This window comes from Lontra canadensis, unplaced genomic scaffold, assembly GCF_010015895.1.
Source record: "Lontra canadensis isolate GAN:19392208 unplaced genomic scaffold, GSC_riverotter_1.0 scaffold27, whole genome shotgun sequence".
Classification (NCBI taxonomy): domain Eukaryota; kingdom Metazoa; phylum Chordata; class Mammalia; order Carnivora; family Mustelidae; genus Lontra; species Lontra canadensis.
In genome coordinates, this window is record NW_022631021.1 from 14,781,392 (window position 1) to 14,801,495 (window position 20,104).

Below are 20,104 nucleotides of genomic sequence, written 5' to 3' on the forward strand. Positions count from 1 at the left end.
TAGAGGAGTGTGGAAGGATTCCGTGAGACCTTCAACAAAGAGACAGAATATCTAAAAAAGAACCAATCAGGCAGAAGAATACAATAACCAAAATAAAATAAACACTAGAGTGAGGCAAGAGTAAATTCCTGGATGAAGTTAAGATCAGTGACCTGGAAGATAAGGCAATTAGAAAGCACCTAGACTGGGGTGCCTGAGTGGCTCAGTGGGTTAAAGCCTCTGGCTTTGGCTTGGGTCTGGTGTCGGGGTCTTGGGATCAAGCCCTGAATCAGGCTCTCTGCTCAGCGGGGAGCCTGCTTCCTCCTCTCTCCCTGCCTGCCTCTCTGACTACTTGTAATCTCTATCAAATAAATAAATAAAATCTTTAAAAAAAAAAAAAAGGCACCTAGACTGAAGGGCAAAGAGAAGAATGAATTTTTAAAAAATGAGGATAGGTTAAGGGATATCTTGGACAAAATCAAGCAACCATTCACATAGCAGGGGTCTAAGATGGAGGAAATAGAAAGGGGCAGAAAACATATAAAAAAATAATGGCTGAAAACATTATTAAGTTAAGGGAAAAATAAACACTCAGTTCAGGAATCACAGAGAGTTTCAAACAAGATGTCCATGAAAATGAAAGAGGAAAAAAAAGTCAGGGTAGCTTTACTTTCATCAGACAAAATAGGCTTTAAAACAAAGACTGTAGGGCACCTGGGTGGCTCAGTAGGTTAAGCCTCTGCCTTTGGCTCAGGTCATGATCTCAGGGTCCTGGGATCGAGCCCCACATTGGGCTCTCTGCTCAGCAGGGAGCCTGCTTCCCTCTCTCTCTCTGTCTGCCTGCCTGCCTCTCTGCCTACTTGTGATCTCTCTCTGTCAAATAAATAAATAAAACATTAAAAAAGTAAAATAAAACAAAGATTGTACCAAGAGATAAAGAGAGGCATTACATATTGATAAAGGAATTAATCCAACAAGCAGATATAACAGCTGTAAATATCTATGCACCCAATACTGGAACACCTAAGTACACAAAGCAAATATTAACAGATATAGAGTAATTGGCAGTAAAACAGTAAACAGAGGGAACTCAAAACCCCACTTGTATCAATGGATAAATCATTCAGATAGAAATCAGTAAGAAAGCATATGGAATATTCTCTAGGAGAGATCACACATTAGACCACATAACAAATCTCAATAAATTTAAGAAGAATGAAATCATATCATGCATCTTTTCCAACAACCACAGTATGACAATAGAAATCAATCACAAGAAAAAAACTGGAATAGACACAAACACATGGAGCTAAATATGATACTAAACAACTACTGGGTCAACAAAGAAATCAAAGTAGAAATCAAAAAATACATGGAGAAAATTGAAAATAAAACACAAAGGTCCAAAATCTTTGATATGCAGCTACAGCAGTTCTCAGAGGAAAATACACAACTACACAAGCCTATTTCAAGAAACAAGAAAAAGCTCAAATAAACAATCTAACCTTATACCTAAAAGAACTAAAGAAAGAAAAAGTCCAAGGTTAGAAGGAAGGAAATAATAAAGATCTGAGCATAAATAAATGGCACAGACACTTAAAAAAGAAGAAAAAGAAAAAACCACACAGGAAAAGATCAATGAAACCAAGGGTTGATTCTTTGAAAAGAAAAACAGAATTGATAAACCTTAAGCCAAACATCAAAAAAAGGGAAAGGAAGGAAGGAGGACAGGAGGGAAGGAGTAAAACAGAGAGGACCCAAGTAAATATAATCACAAATAAAAGAGGAGAAATAACAACCAACAGCACAGAAATATAAAGGATTATAAGAGACTACTATAAAAAATTATACGCCAAAAAATTGGACAACCTAGAAGAAATAAATTCTTATTAACAGACATTCTTCCAAAACTAAATCAGAAAGAAATAAAAAATATGAACATACCAATTACTAGTAATAAAATTGAATCAATACTCAAAAAACTAAAAGTCCAGAAAGAGATGGATTCAAAGGTGAATTCTATCAAAAATTTAAAGAAGAGTTAATACCTATTCTCAAACTAATCAAAAAAAAAAAAAAAAAAAAGGAGCAAGGAAGGGCCAGCATTACCCTGATACCAAAACCAAACACACCATTAAAAGAAAAGAAACCTACAGGCTAATATCTCTGATAAACATAGATGCAAATATCCTCAAAATATTAGCAAGCTGTATCTAATAATACATTAAAATGCTCATTCACCACAATCAAGTGGGATGTACAGGGGTGATGCAAAAAAGACTCAACATTTGCAAATCAAACAATGTGATACACTTCATTAATGAAAAATAAAAATCATGTGGTCATCTCAATAAATGCAGAAAAAGCATTTGACTAAATTCAACATCCATTCATGATAAAAAAAAAAATCTCAACACAGTGGATTTGGAGGGAAAACCTCAACATAATAAAAGTCATAATATGGAACATAGAACTAACAACATACTCAAGGGTGAAAAACTGAGAGCTTTTCCTCTAGGATCAGAAATAAGACAACATAGTACTGGAAGTTGTAGCCACAGCAATCAGACAGGAAAAAAGAAAAAGAGGCATCCATATAGATGGAAGATGCCTTCCTAAAGGAAGAAATGAAACTGTCACTATTTGCAGATGACATGATGCTATTCATAGAAAACCCTAAACACACCACCAAAAAACCACTGGAAGAGATAACTGAATACAGTAAAGTTGCAGGATACAAAATTAATACAGAGAAACCAGTTGCATTTCTATACACTAATAACCAAATAGCAAAAAAGAGAAATTAAGAAAACAACCCCATTTTAAATTATACCAAACAGGATTAAATATAACCAAGGTGGGGAAAGATCTGTATCTGAAAACTATAAAACAATGATAAAAGAAATTGAAAATGACACAAAGGTAAAGATAATTTCATGCAATTCCATTCAATTAGAAGAACTAATATTAAAAAATGCATACTATCCAAAGCAACCTACAGATTCAATGAAATCCCTATCAAAATAACAACAGCTTTTTGCACAGAACTGGCACAAATAATCCTAAAATTTGTATGGAACCACAAAAGACCTCAAGCCATCAAAGTAATCTTGAGGAAAACAAAAAAATGGAGGTGTCACAATTTTAGATTTTTAGAATATACTAAGGAGGTGTACTAATCAAAACAATATGGCACTGGCACAAAAACAGATACACAGATCAGTGGAACAAAATAGAGAACAGAAATAAACCCATGTTTATATGATTAATTAATCTAAGACAAAGGAGACAAGAATATACAATTGGGAAGACAGTCTCTGCAATGGTGTGGGGAAAACTGGACAGCTACATGCAAAAGAATGAAACTGAACCACTTTCTTACACCATATACAAAAGTTAACTTAAGACGGACTAAAGATCTAAATGTGAGACCTGAAATCATAAAAATCCTATGAGAATATGGGCAGGAATTTTTTTTTTATATTGGCCTTGGCAACATTTTTCTACATATGTCCCCTAAGGCAAGGGAAACAAAAGCAAATATAAACTACTAGAACTACATTAAAATAAAAAGCTTTTGCAAAGCAAAGGAAACCATCAACAAAACAAAAAGTCAACCAAATGAATGGGAGAAGATATTTGCAAATGATATATCCAATAAGGGGTTAATATCCAAAATACATAAAGAACTTATACAACTCAACACCCCCCAAAACAAGTAATCCAATTAAAAATAGGGCAGAGAACCTTAATTGACATTTTTCTATACTGATGGCCAACAGATATATGAAACAATGTTCAACATCACTAGTCATGAGAAAAATGCAAATGAAAACAATGAGATATCACCTTATACCTGTAAGAACGGCCAGTATCAAAAAAGACAAGAAATAACATGTGTTAGCAAAAATGTGAAGAAAAAGGACCCCTCAGGCACTGCTGGTGGAAATGTAAATTGGTGCAGCCACTGTGGAAAATAGTATGGAGATTCCTCAAAAAGTTAAAAACAGAATTAGCATATGATCCAGTTATTCCACTACTGGGTATCTATCCAAAGAAGATGCAAACACTAATTAAAAAAAAAAAATGTGTGCATCCCTATGTTGATTGAAGTTTTTATTTAAAACAGCCAAGATTGGGGCACAGAGGTGATTCAGTTGGTTCAGCATCTGACTCTTGATTTCAGCTCAGGTCATGATCTTGGGGTTGTGGGACTGAGCCTCACATTGGGCTCCGCACTTGGCTGGGAGTCTGCTTGGTATTCTTTCTCTCTCCATCTCCCTCTAACCGCCCTCCCTGCTCACTCTTTCTCTTAAGATAAGATAAGATAAAATGGCCAAGATATGGTAGCAGCCCAAGTGTCCATGCTAAGTGAATGGATAAAGGAGTGGTATATATTGGCCAGGATGCGGAGAAAGGGGAACCTCCTACACTGTTGGTGGGAATGCAATCTGGTACAGTCACTCTGGAAAACAGTATAGAGGTTCCTCAAGATGTCAAGAATAGAGCTAACCTACAACCTAACAATTGCACTATTAGGTATTAACCCCAAAGATACAGATGTAGTAAAAAAAAAAAAGGGGGGCACACACACCCTAATGTTCATAGCAGCAATGTCTGCAATAGCCAAACTGTGGAAGGAGACAAGATACCCTTCAACATATGAATGGATAAAGAAGACGTGGTTCATATATACAATGGATTATTATTCAGCCATCAGAAATGATAAATGCCCACCATTTGCACTGACATGGATGGAACTGGAGGGGATTATATTAAGTAAAGTAAATCAAGCAGAGAAAGACAATTATCATATGGTTTCACTAACATGTGGAACATAAGAAATAGCATGGAGGACCATAGGGAAAGGGGGGAAACCCATAGGGGGTGAAATCAGAGAAGGAGATGAACCATGAGAGACTACGGACCCCGGGAAATAACGTGAGAGCTTTAGAGGGAAGGAGAGTGGGGGAAGAGGATAACAGGGTAAAGGGTATTAATAGGAGGCCATGTGCTGTGATGAGCACTGGGTGTTATACTTAACTAATGAATCAATGAACACTACATCAAAAACTATGTACTATACAGTGGCTAACTGAACATAATAAAAAAAGAAAAAAAGAGACCATATGTTGAAGATAGAAGAGCAGCAAGATAAAAAGAGAAGCCTTAAACATTGATAATCACAGTTTCGCCTTAACAGTTCTGAACTGCTCACCTACAGACTCTTTTCTAAGGGATAAACTTTTACCTTATTTAAAAAGAAGAAGAAGAAGGAGAAGGAGAAGGAGAAGGAGAAGGAGAAGGAGAAGGAGAAGGAGAAGAAGAAGGAGAAGAAGGAGAAGAAGGAGAAGAAGGAGAAGAAGGAGAAGAAGGAGAAGAAGGAGAAGAAGGAGAAGAAGGAGAAGAAGGAGAAGAAGAAGAAGAAGAAGAAGAAGAAGAAGAAGAAGAAGAAGAGGAAGAAGTGGTGTATACTTCTACAATGGAATATTACTCAGTCACAATAAAGGATGAGATCTTGCCATCTTCAACAGCATAGATAGACTGGAGGTTATTATGCTAAGTGAAATAAATCTGACATACAGAAGACAAATTCTGTATGACTGGACTTTTATGTGGAATTTAAAAACAAATGAAACAAACAAATAAAAAAGCAGACTAAGACCTATAAATATGGAAAACAAATTGGTGCTTGCCAGAAGACAGGGCAGTCAGTGAATGGGTAAAATGGGTGAATGGGAGTGGGAGACACAGGTTTCCAGTTAAGGAATGAATAATTCATGGGGATAAAAGTAGAGCATAAGGAATATAGTCAGTGATATTATAATAGTGTTGCATGGTAACAGATGGCACTTGCAGTGAGCACAGCATAAGTATAGGGTTGTTAAACCTCTATGCTGTATACCTGAAACTAAATTAACATTATGTATTAACTATATTCATAAAAAGTCTTTATTTTAAAATTTTTAATATATCATAAATATTCATACTCAATACAATTAAATCCAGGAATAAAAACCCTACCTTATGAAATGAGCATTTTGGGAGTCAGGTATACCCTAAAGCAATTAGTTCACACGATCATTCATAACCACAAAATATTCTCTTGGGAATGGTTGATGTTTTAATACAAAAATCTCCTCTCCACTAGTTCAATAGGCACCCAAATAAAAATGGTGTTCAAATAAACTGACAAAAAGTCTCCAAAAATAACCCTGAAAGCAGCAACTTAAAAATGATAACAACCAAAATCTCAATAACTCCCAAATTAGCAGACCAAAAAACGCCCCCTAAAACAAAACAAAATTTAAAAAGTCCTCAGTGAACAAACAGTAAATAATGGAATAATTATCAAATAATGAAAAACAAATAAGAGGAGCATGAACAATGTTTTGCCTACCTTTCTTTCATTTCTTGTTCATTGTACATTCTTTTCCTTCCCTACCTCTATATTCGTCCATGTCATTCACTTCATTCAAATCCTAATCCAAGACTGATGTTCAAGAAACCTTCTCTAACACGATCCACTCTAATAACTTCCTTCCAGTAATTCTTCCCTTTTCACCACTATGTTTTGTAATTGTTTTCTAGTTGCTTCTACCACTCAACCCACCTTGTTACCAAAGCAGACGAAAATCCTAAAGCAAAAGCATATTTAAAAAATTAACGCTGGCCCATATAATCAGACATCCCTATTTAAAGAAGCCATATTCATTGGAACCAAGTGTAAATGCAAGTGGAAACTTTGTTCGTACTATTTTATATTTCTCAGTAAATCTTTATAACATCTCATATTCATTAATACAATTTTAGTAAATATTCAAAGTTATGAAGTTATGTACATCTAACTAAACTAAAATCATCAGTTGACCTTACACAGATGACCTGATCCCAGTTACCAGTTACCTATCTAGCAAGACCACTTCTACTGGCCTACGAATCCAACTAACTTTAGTAACTATATTAAAATAAAAGCCTGTAGCTACAGAGTCATCTCTAGCCACAATTAAACTTTTACAGTTCAGGTTCCACCACCTATAGGAGAGGCCACACTCTTTTATCTAAGGGTCCCTTGAAACTCAGTCCCCCCAACATGGAACTTCCTTCTTTCTCTCTTACTTTACCTGCCCAAATATGACATCCCCACTCAGTCACACATTCAGTAACTATTCTTTCTGTCAGCTCCCCTGCTCTGTTCTACTACAGAATCCTACGACCATCTCTACCATAGTGATTATCACACTGAATTTGAATATTTGCATTTATGTTTTTTGCAGGAGTCTGTAAAATCTTCAGAAACAAAGGCTGTGACTTTTATTGCAGTATCTCCAGAACAACACTTGCCATGGTGACTAAATAAAAATCTGTTGAATAATCAATGAATGGAAAGTAAATGGAATAAGTATGTATGTATGTATAACCACACATGCACATTTCTTTGTACTTTTAATGAGAATCAGAGTTTGACTACTATTATTATTTAAATATCTAACTAAAACTATATTTCTGGACATTAAATAACAGTGATGATGACTGGTTACCACTTCCTTTGCAGTTATATTATTCCTCCAATCTATAATTTTGATTTCGAAAAATACATGTAAGACAACAAATTTGGTTAGCTACTAAGATAACTGTTAATGTTTCATAACATATTAGAAATACACCTCTATCTAAAAAGAAACAAAAAAGATTTATACTGAAAGCCACTTTTCAAAACTGGCAGAATTTACCATGTATTCACCAAACATCTAACAGCTTCCAGATCTTCTGCTAAGCCTCTGAGACGCAAAGTGGAAAAGTCATAATCTCTGCATTCAAGTAGCTCAAAATCTAGTCTTAAGACACACATGCAAACAAAGATATTATAATTTGATAACAATTCTAAAGATAGTATGTACAAAGATCAATGAAGACAGATCAATACTGGTATTCTATTCCTAAGACAGCAGGGAAAAAATGGAAACTGAAATTACTGAATAAAAACTAAGTATAAGACAATAAACTAGAAGCCCTATCTTTTGCTATGATAACCTTTAAGAGTTTTCAACCGTTTTTAAACCATGGCCCACTTACGCAAGCCCATGATGAGACATCTCTTCTGATTCATAAAATAAATACGTTATTTTAGATTTCTACTATAAATTTCAGGTTCCACTAAAATTCTTGGTTTAATTCAGCTTCAAGTCCACTGTAAATAGAACAATAGCACATGAATAAATAATCATACAGCACTGTGCTCTGAGTTATGTGAAGGAATCTGGGGAAAACAGATGAAATTTTCTAATTTTCTATGTATTTATTCGTATGGAGACTTATTCCAGTTCATTCAGTAAACACTTACTGAGTGTCTACTATAAGTCAGGCACTGTTCAAGGTGATTGGACCTGCAACCGTGAACAAGACAGACAAGATACCTGCTTTTATAGAGTATTTGTTCTAACCGTAGGATATAGATAATAAACGAACAAATAAACAATAAATACGAAGTAGTGCTAAGGGCCCCAAATTGTAAGCGTATAATCTGGTAGGACCAAGGAACTGGCAGCCATATAAGGCGGCATCTCTGCGTTGTTGTTGTTGTTGTTGTTGTTGTTGTTGTTACTAGAGACTGTGTCAGTCTGAAAAAACTTTTAAAAGAACAGGGAAATAACCAATCCAAACTAATATCTCTGAATAAACATTTTACAGTCAGATGGCTACCTTTTCTATACATAGAGGCACTGACTCAAGACACTGAATTCCTATTAAAAAATAACTAAAAGTGAGCATCAGAACCTTAAGTTGCTTCCACAATCACATCACTACTATTCAAAAATGTTTATAAGAGAAAATAAGAATTGTAGACTATAATACAAAAATTGCTAAACCTGAATAAAAGATATCTAGGGACATGCTACTTTAATACTTACACTCTTGATGACAGTTATTAAAATTACTACATACAGATTTAAGTCATTTTACCCTCAAATTCTCCTCCAACATGAAGCATAAGGTTAGATAGAAAAGTATTCAGAGTATTGAACAACAACAACTAAATGAATATCTGCAACAAACACAAGCCAGGGAAGATGAGAGAAAGAAACAGACACTAATTAGGCAGTCAACTGACTAAGAACAGAACAACTTAATTTTTAGAAAGGAGTTAGGAAGAAGAAATACATAGGTCTAGGCAGTGCAATCAGGGAAGCTGGCAGTGGCAACAATGTTGCAGTTCCAACATGCTGGAGGCACAACTAGTTTCTCTGCTGCTTCAAAAGTAATGGCTAAGTACCCGTAATTTTTGCTCAGATGCCCAAAGCAATGTATCTCAAATAAGGTACAATAAGGACACATGCATAAAGAGAAAGAAATCAGACATCTGGTCATTTGGAAAGCAATAGCACAGAAGAATTTCAACTGAAATGGACTACATCACCACCACACATTTCTTGCATTGTCAGGAAATAAGCTATTCAACAGACGTGATTGTTCCAAATCATTCCTAGGTTTAACACGAAGTCCTTTCATTGGAGCACTACAAAAAATGCCGAACACGCTTCGTCCAAAATCATTCCCTGTAAACAGTATTGTAAGCCATCAATTTTCTATAATTCTTAAAAGGAGTATTTAAAATTTTTTTAAAGATTTTATTTATTTATTTGACAGACAGAACAATCACAAGGAGGCAGAGAGACAGGTGGGGGGCGGTGGGGGTGGGGAACGGGGGACGCAGGCTCCCTGCTGAGCAGAGAGCTCGATGTGGGCTGGATCCCAGGATCTGGAGATCATGACCTGAGCTGAAGGCACAGGCTTATTAACCCACTGAGCCACCCAGGCACCCCTAAAATTTTTAATAATTATATGTGTCACTTAATAAATAGGAACAGTAATTAAACTGAAGAGAACATTTTAATAAACTAAGGGATACTAAATGACATTTCACTGCAAAAATATGTAAGAGAAGATATAATTGAGAAGAACGTGTATTTATTTACAAATACAGACTCTAGGGGCACCTGGTGGCTCCATCAGTTAAGCGCAACCTTGGTGCAGGGCATGATCTCAGTGTCCAGGGATCTAGCCCCGCATCAGGTTCCCTGCTCAGTGGGGAGTCTGCTTCTCCCTCTTTCACTCCCCCAGCTTGCGCATGCTGTCTCTCTCTCTCTCTCTCACTTGCTCATTCTTTCAAATTAATAAAATGTTTTTAAAAATTACAAATACAGACTCTAACAGTACACTAGACAGACACAGTTAATTATAAGTGTAACTTAAACTCTTCAGTCAAAATAATATATTTGCTGTAATCAATAATAAGCTAATGAAAATACAGACTACAATATATAATACAGAAAGGTAAAAATTATTGATTTTCTTTTACAATAATTTTTGAGGAAACTATTTTAACATTACAAAATAAAAAAGCCCATTTAAATTTTTTTTTTCAAACACACAGGTTTAAAAACAATTAAATACTCAGGACACTGATACACAGGCCATTCCAGATACACATTAAAAAAGGTGCTCAGTGAACAGGCATCTAGCACTCAAAGTTTCCCCTTCTCTCTCTTTCCTCTTCCCCTCTTAGTTCACCGCACAGACCAAGCTAAAATGCTGGCTTAACTTTTCTCTCTTTCCATTCCAAAACCATGGCCTAACTTCCTCCACAGCTCATGAATATTTAGCTACTGAGACAGTTACTTTTAGGTATCAGTTTGATGGGGCCACAGGGTGCCCAGACATTTGGTCAAACATTATCCTGGGTGTGTCTGTCAGGGTGCTTCCAGATTAGATTAGCAAATGGTACACAGAGTAAAGCAGACTGCCCTCCCCAAAATCAGTGGTTCTCATCCAATCCTTTGAAGGCCTGAATAAAACAAAAAGGTTGACATACCCTCGTTTGACTAAGATAGAATTTCCTCCCGCCTGACTGTTTTGAGCTGGGACATGGGTTTTTCCTGCTTTCAGACTCAAACTAAAACACTGGTTCTGCCTAGGTTTCAAGGGCCAGTCTTCCAACTGCAACTGTACTGTCAGCTCTCTGTTGTCTGCAGGAGGCTGACCACAGATCTGGGGACATGTCAGCTTCCCAAATCACATGAGCCAGTAGATATAATAAATATCTTTTCTTCCTGCCCTCTCTCCCTCTCTCTCTTTCTCTCTTGATTCTGTCTCTCTGGAGAACCCTAATACATCTGCCTACTTAGTATACCAAATTCCTAATAAAAAGATCAAAAATTATTTTAAAATAATAGTATACAATGATACCAGTGAGAGAGCAAGACCATCATAAAGCTTGATGAGAGTCTAATTTTAAAACCTTTTCAAACAGTCCTTTAATATTACATCAAAACTTTAAAGCTATGTATAGGTTTTCCCAGGTAAATTCACTCCCTGGTGAATATATATACAGAGGACATAATCAGAACTATAATCAAAGATTTATGTGCTCAGGATATTGGTTGCAATAACACTTATGACAGAGTCAGATGCAATGAAATGCTCAGTAATAGGGGAATGATTAAACAAATTGTAATACTTTCAAAGAATATGTTATCATGCAACTAATCCAAGTATTTTCAAAAGTTACTGTAAACCTGGGGAAATTAACATAATAAAATGCTGACTTTTAAAATGGGGGTGACCACATTGGTCTGGCTAGCTATCTACACTAGAAAGAAAGGCTAAACAGTGACAAATAATTAGTTCTGAATGGGGAATTGGGAAGTAAATTTTTCTGTATTTTTCACATTTTCCATAATCAAAATATTACCTTAAAAATAAAAGAACAATATCATAGAGGTCTAAGGAATATTATTCAAAATTGTGTTTAAAGAAAACTATTAAATGATAAATTTAAGATTCTGTGGATAATTATCAATTGACAATTTAAAAAACAAGAGGTGCCTGGGTGGCTCAGTCGTTAAGTGTCTGCCTTCAGCTTAGGTCATGATCCCACGGTCCTGGGATTGAGCCCCACGTCAGGCTCCCTGCTCAGTGGGGAGCCTGCTTCTCCCTCTCCCATTCCCCCTGTCCGTGTTCCCTCTCTCACTCAATCTGTCAAAAAATAAAATCTTAAAAAAAAAAAACACAAACCTGTAAAAATTGAGTTTCCTGTAATATATTAAAAGAATCTGAACTTGTTAAAAAATATAAAGCTGGATTGTGTTATAAACTGAACTGTATCCTCCTTAGAGTCATGTGTTGAAACCCTAACAACTCATGTGACTATATTTGGAGACAGAGCACTGGAAAAGGTAATTAAGAGAGAGAGGCAAACCAAAAAGTAGACTTTTAACTTTGGAGAACAAATGGTTACCAGAGGGGAGGTTGGGGGGGTGATGGGTGACACAGGTTATGGGGATTACGGAAGTACACTTGTGACGAGCACCAGGTGATGTACGAAGTGTTGAGTCATTATATTGTACACCCGAGACGAATATTACACTGTATGTCAACTTAAAGTTAAATAAGAACTTAAAAAAAAAAATGAGGTAATTAAGGCTACATAAGGTCGTAAGGGTGGGACTCTAACCCAATACGACTGGTGTCCTTATAAAAAGAGGAAGAAATATCAGAGAAGTGAACACATAGAGAAAGGGCCACAAGAGGACAGACCGAGAAGAGAGCTAGCTAGCTGGAAGCCAAGGAAAAAGGCTTAAGGAGAAACCAAATCTGCCTACATCTTGATCTGAGACTTCCAGTTAAAAATAAGTTCCTGTTATTTAAGGCACTCGGTCTGTGGTATTTTGTTATAGCAGCTCTAGCAAACTAATAGAAGACATAATTAAGTATCATTATAAAATTTAGTTGGTAAATGCTCTTCGTTCTATAATTTATCTTTTCTAGGAAGAAGCAAACCAAGAAATAAGCATTTAAAAACTTGACTCATGGCACATAAGGTACAAAAAAAAAATTTCCAAAATAAAATGTTATTAGCTAGTACCACTATGGAGAAATAAGGAATAGGAATGGAAACCTGAATACTATGCATAGACTAAAAAACAGCTCTCAGGTTTCTAGTGATAAATGTCTATCTAAAAATGCTCAATGACAGAATCTGTATAACACAATACAAAACAGCTAAATTGTTTTATTTGTTCTCAATATCTCCTCGGCCTGAAAATAACACTATTTATGAAAGCATGTTATATGCACACATACTACCTTCCTACAGAAATAAAACTCAGAACCCAGTTTCAGTGTTATAATGACACCTGGCTGTATACCTACAATGAATCACACCCTTCTTAAAGCATTATTAGACATCTTACATTGCTGTTTCATTCTTACCCTTCGAATTAAACTTTCTCAATCTTTTGTTTAGCATCTATTAGATTAATACAGGAGTTTCTTTTTACCTGAATGAAATTGTAGACACATTTATCTTTCAGAATTTTCAACTACATCTCAGAGTTATTTTAAAAATAGACAAGAGACCTTTAGTTTTCAAACCAAATTAAAATTTCAGTTACCACTCTGATTTTTCAAAATTACCTTGTCTGGGTCCATCTTTCCTCGGACAAATTCTTGCTTCCAGAACTGCAATGCCTGTTCCAGTGTTAAACCAATGCCCTTCAGGAAGAGGCCATACTGCATCCGGCCTCCATGACGAAGATGGTGATTTTCCCTCAAGGCTTTATGTAACTGACGCATGCAAGGTGGGAAGGATCTGGTAGAAAGCTACAAGACAAGAGTTTTTTGTTAGGTGGAAGATTTACCAGGTCTCTCACAATATCTGTTACAAATCCAATCTAATTTGCAAATTATAAATTCATTCTTATTAGAGTAAAAACAAAAACAATAAGGAAGTATTATTTACTGTAATTACAGACTAACTGTTCTCTTAATATTTTTATACTGATTACATGCTGAGATGACAATAATTGGGATATACTGGGTTGAATAAAATGTATTATTAAAATGTATTTCACCTATTTATTTTTAGTTTTTAATTAAACTTCTTGAGATAACTACATTCACATGCAGTTATAAGAAAGTAATACAAAGAGGTAACAGGGACCCAGTTTCCCCCAGAGGTAGTATCTAGCAAAACTATTATCACAACCAAGAAACTGACATTAATACAATGCACTAGTCTTAGAGACCTTGGCCCCTACTAGTCCCTAACACTTGGCAACCACTAATCTGTTCTTCATCTCTATAATTTTGTCATTTCAAGACTGTTAATATAAACAGAATTATATAGCATATAATATTTTGACTTTTTTTTTTTTTAAAGATTTATTTATTTATTTGATAGAGAGATCACAAGCAGGCAGAGAGGCAGGCAGAGAGAGAGGAGGAAGCAGGCTCCCTGCTGAGCAGAGAGCCCGATGCGGGGCTCGATCCCAGGACTCCGAGATCATGACCTGAGCCGAAGGCAGCGGCTTAACCCACTGAGCCACCCAGGTGCCCCATATTTTGACTTTTTTACTCAGCATAATTCCCACAAAATTCATCTAAGTTGTTGCAAGTATCAAGCATTCATTCCTTTTTTATTGCTGGATAATATTCCATGGTAGGGATGTACCACAAATTGCTTAGCTATTCACTTGTTAAAGGAGCTGGGTTGCTTTGAGCTCGGGGCTATTCCAAATTAATGAATGTATAGGTTTTTGTATGAATATGAAATTTCATTTCCCTGGGATAAATGTGCAAAAACACAACTGCTGAATCACAGATGAAATTTTACAATAATCTAAATACAAAGTAGAACACAAAAGTAAGAGATATCGTTCTCAAAAGGTAAGTTCAAAAAAAATGTATTAAAGAAATCAATAGCAAAAAATCAATAGTAAATCACCTTTTCCATTTATGGTTTCAGCTGCATTCTCTTTACTTTCTCAATATCCTTCTTCCAAGACTTAAATTCTCACCCCCTCATGTAATCCTTGGCACCTTCAACTTTGCCAAAGTGGGAGCAGGTCTCACTTTGTTTATCTTTGGACATTCCGTTTCTTCAACCTCTCTTATTAACAACTTTGAAATTCTTCCATCCCCAACCTAGTCCAGTCAGGCCTCTATACTGCCTTGCCAGGACTACTGTTTTCATGACTTCCTTCTTGTTCCTTCATACTATTACTGAATTATTTTTCTTAAACTTTGTTCCAATCCAAAAACACCACTGAAATTTAACATCCTTAGTAGGAACAGGCAAGGTTCTGTCAATGTCTGTAACTAACTACTTTGCAATTATACGTAACAGAACAAACAGGTATTGGGTGGTTTGGGAAATAAGAAGAGTAGCATGTAATTTTCCCCTTTAATTCACTTAAGTGAAATAAAAGGAAACAGTCACTACTATACAAGTTAACTCTCATAAGTCAATTATAATGGAAGCTCTAACAAAGGCATAAATCAAGTGCCATGGAAGCACTGTGAGGGGTAAAAAAGGCCAGTATGCTACTATGCCAATATAAAGCCTTTGCTCCAGTCAGCTAGATTATTCCATGATCACATAGTCATGTTTTGTACCTTCTCACTTTTGTCACTCCATTGACCCTGCCTGGGGTACTACCCCTTCTCCTCCCCAGGCCATCTAGTCAAAGCCAAGCCATTTGTTAAGACTCAGTTCAACTTCAGCTTTCTTTGGCACAATTCCTTAAATACTTTTTATGCACTCAATCACTAAATATCAACTGAACACTACTCTGTGTATAGCTTTGGGAAGCCAGCAGTGCAAGGATCTTACATTCTAATGCAAAAAGACAGACAGTGAACACAGACATAAATAATTCCAAAAGCCCTGGAAATAGAGTTATGTGATTAAGTATAAAGAGGAAAGGAATGCTTTAATTTAGATAGCCAGTGAAGCCTCTCTGAGGAGATGGCATTGCACTAAGATGTATATTTTAAGTAGGATTCTAGTCAAATGAGATCCAGGTAAAGGAAACAAAAGCTAAGACCTTGAGAAGGAATGAACATGATCTGCTCAAGAGATAGCAAGAAGGTCCAGTGGCTGGAACATGTGAGCGGGCCAGAACAGAGAAGAAGTTAGAATCTTAAGTGTACATGGCATTATAGGCCATAGTTATGAGTTTGGATTTTAGTCTAGATATGATGGAAACTCAATAGAGGGTATGTCAGAAAACTGACATGATCTGATAAACAAAAAGAACTCTGGCTGTTGTATAGTGAACAGACTATATAGAGAAGCAAGGAAGACACTTAAAACAGACTTTGGAAGTAGTTGAAATAATAGAAATCTAAAATTTAGGGTCTAGGGTTGGCAACAACGGGACAGAAAAAAGGAGCCTGCTTCCCCCACTCTCTCTGCCTGCTTATGATCTCTGTCAAATAAATAAATAAAATCTTTTTTTTTTTTTAAAGATCTTATTTATTTATTTGACAGACAGAGTTCACAAGTAGGCAGGGAGGCAGGAAGAGAGAGAGGGGAGGAAGCAGGCCCCCTGCCAAGCAGAGAGTCCGATGCGGGGCTTGATCCCAGGACTCTGGGATCATGACCTGAGCTGAAGGCAGAGGCTTTTACCCACTGAGCCACCCAGGCGCCCCCAATAAATAAAATCTTAAAAAAAAAAAAAAAAAGAGCTGGAGCTTTGCCAGTGGAAGGCAGAGAAATGATTTGGAAATGGTAATACGGACCAAGGAAGACATTCATCTCATACCAAATTAAGATGATGGAGGGCCGGGGTGTGGGTGGGGACAGCCTCTACTTGAGAGGGCCACAGGAGGAACAGTGTCATTGAGGGAGTCAGATTTCAGTTAGAAGAAAATCTAAAAACATTTGAAGAAGAAACTGAGGATATCAAGGGGTGTGCTAATGAATGAGATAATATAGTTAGGAAGAGGTCAGATAAAGATGTATCTTTAACAATCTGGCACAGGGTCTCACACAGAAACCCACAGATAGGATCATCATAGCAACTTAAGATAATTTATCATTACATTGCTTATTTATTATTTACTACATTCTCTACCTCCCTCAAGTAAGGTCCATGAAGGGAGAGGAAATTTTTGTTTCATTCACCTCTGCACCCACAGCACAGTAACTGGTACATAATTGATGGGCTCAATATATATTCAGCAAATGAATTAATGATTATATTTCTATGCCTTCCCACAGTATCCACCAAAGTTCATAGTTGCTTATGAATGGGAAAACATCTTGATAGAATTAGGAATAAAATTAACTTCTAACCATTCATATAATATAAACATAAATCGTATGGCAGGGAAGAAGTGTTAGTGATAATAACTGTTTGAGAAAAGTAAAGAATGCAGCATCCTTAAGAACAAATTCCAATTCAACTGTACAAAGTGGGCAAACTTACTGTTATTTCTAGACATATTAACTGCAAGTACTTGATTATAATTTTTCCAAACAGGAAGACAACCTATTCATTCTGGTCTCTAAAAACTCCTGGTCTCTCCCTACTCACCTTTTTCTTGTGTCTAAGCATTAAAATGTCAATATATTTTTTAATTTATTGTAAATAATTTGGTAACTGTCTAAACAAAGGTTATTTATGGCTGGTTTGGTTTCCCTTTTTGGGACAGAGCAGAAATTCTACAATGCACTCAAAAGAAATTCTATAAATTTTAGTAAAGTATGCTACTCTTTCCTTCTACTACAGAACCACAAAATGAAGTTGAAATGAGCTGTCCACTAATCTAGAGGCAATATAAGCATAGGAGCCTATACTTAGTGTTATGAAATGAACTGTAATCTCCTAAAATTCATATGTGGAAGTCCTAGCCCCAAGATCCCAGAATGTGACTGTATTTGGAGATGAGGTCTTTAAAGAGGTAATTAAGGTTAAATGAGGTCATAGGGTTGGGGCCCTAGTCCAATGTGACTGGTGTCCCAAGGAGAGGAAGAGACCAGGGATCCAGGAGCATGCTGTGAAAAACACGTGAGAACACACGAAGAAGGTGACCATCTAAAATCCAAGGAAAGAGTCCTTGGATGTGCCGACACCTTCATCTCAGGATACTAGCCTCCAGAACTGTGAGAAAATAGACTTCTGTTTTCTAAGGCATCAGTCTGTAGTATTTTGTTATAGCAGCCCTAGCAAACTGATACACTTAGTATTTTCCATTTCTCCTCTTCTCAGTATGTAAGGATTGTAGGTAAGTAAGTTAGTAGAGAGGTAGGTGAGCATTCACTAGTTCACTCATTCACTCAATTTATTTTAAAGTTTATATATTTAAGTAATTTCTACACTTAATGTGGGGCTCAAACACAACCCAGAGATCAAGAGTCACATGCTCTTCCAAAGGAGCCAGCCAGGTATCCCTCAATGTATAAAATATTAAAAATAAACACAGAAACGCTTTTTAGCTATTGCTATCATCAATTAAAAGAATTCCCCTTTGAAATAAATGCTTAAAATCTGTTTATCAGGGACACCTGCATGTCTTGGTCAGTTAAGCATCCGATTCTTGGTTTCAGCTCAGGTCATGATTTCAGGGTTGTAAGATCAAGCCCCCCAGCAGCTCTTTACTGGGCTTGGAGAGCCTGCTTCAGATTCTCTCTCTCCCTCTCCCTCTGCCCTGACCCTGCTTCCCCCTCTTAAAAAAAAAAAAAAATTCTATCACAATACAAATAATTTTCTAAGTTTGGTTTTAATGTAACTTAAAAAAAAAAAAATCACGTGTATAACATAGAGGATCTCCTTTAAAAATGATTGGCAAGCAATGAAATGACAATATCTCCCATCTTCTCACCCCAAAATAAACTCTGAAGAAAATCTGTGCTTCCTCATTGACAAAGGTCTAAGTTTTATTACAAGGATGTGATGCTTACCGAATCAATCTGATCCAAAGAAATCTTCCCAGCATTTTTCTGTGTGCTGTAATCTTGACCAGTGTAAGAATGACTAAAAAAAAAAGAAGAAAATATTAAAATGGGTTTTGTATGATATATTTTAATCACTTCAAAGGAAATTTATTCTGATACAGATTAAAATCACAATAAGACATTTTACGTATCAATCTTAAACAGAAACACAGCCAAGTGTTTTAGAGGTATTTAATAGAATACACTTAAATACAAAAATATAGTGACTGTCTGGATCTCCTAATTCCTAGTGTAACATTCTATTTCTATAAGCATAATGCAAACTGTTGTTAAAGCTCAAATCTCTACTACCGATCCCTTATTAATAGCATGGTAGCACAGCAAAGAATAAACTGGAGCTTATATGAGGAACCATCACTTACCAACATAGGTCCTTCAGTAAGTTCTGTAAACTCTATCCCAAGATCCTTCTCTGTCAAATGGACACAATAATGCCTGTTTTGCAGTCTTGATAGGAAGTCTAGCCTGCAGTAATATCTTTCTTTCTTTTTTTTTTTAAGATTATTTATTTGAGAGAGAGAGAGAGCACATATGAGCACAGGGAAGGGGCAGAGGGAGACGGATTCTCAAGCAGACTCTGCACGGGGCACGGAGCCCACAAAGGGCTGGATCTCATGACCCTGAAATCAAGACCTGAGCCAAAATCAAGAGTCCGAAGCTTAACCAAGTGCGCCGCCCAGGCCCCCTGAACTAATTTCTGTTCAAGAACCTGACATATGGCAATCACTGTTTAGCAAAGCAAGTGACATCTGAATAGCACTTTACACGGGTAAAGAGTCTTTGTCTATATCCTCTAATTACACCCTCACAACAACCCTGAGAGAGTATGTTTATTTTATATTTGACAAATGAGGAAATGGGGGCTCAGAGGAGTTAGAAACTTGTTAGATCAGAAAGGAAGTGAGCAGTGCAGTAGGAACTCCACCTTTTAATTCTCCATTCCCCGTTTCTTCACTATACCATTCCATCCTCTTCCCTGTAATACATTTCCTGTTGCACTATTTACAAATTAGGAAATACAGCATGGTATATAATATCTAAAGCCATCTACCTTTGCAAATTATCAGCTCCTTGACACAATGCCCACCTCCATCAACCCTGATTCAGAGGCAGATATTCAGGTATGACATAATGAACAAGAGCTGCTAGATTACACAGAAAACCACAATCAAACCAAGGTTTATGCAGATCCACAACTAAAGGGAAATTCTGGAGTAAAGCATCATTACAATCATAAAGAATTCCAGACTCTCTGCTTAATACCTGCTCAGTACAGATTCTTGCTGAAAAATATGCACACTCAAGATACTGTGTAGAAAGGCT

General features: G+C 36.3%; 1 protein-coding gene across 1 annotated transcript in view; it reads right to left on the reverse strand.

Annotated features, from left to right (window-relative positions):
- The window catches only part of PRIM2 (DNA primase subunit 2), a 329,295-nt gene that overhangs the window by 106,294 nt on the left and 202,897 nt on the right, over positions 1-20,104 (reverse strand). The window contains exons 9-10 of the mRNA XM_032864463.1: positions 18,728-18,800; positions 13,456-13,641 (exon numbers count right to left, since the gene is read on the reverse strand). Coding sequence (XP_032720354.1) covers positions 13,456-13,641; positions 18,728-18,800 — 259 coding nt within the window. The remainder of the gene's footprint in view (positions 1-13,455; positions 13,642-18,727; positions 18,801-20,104) is intronic.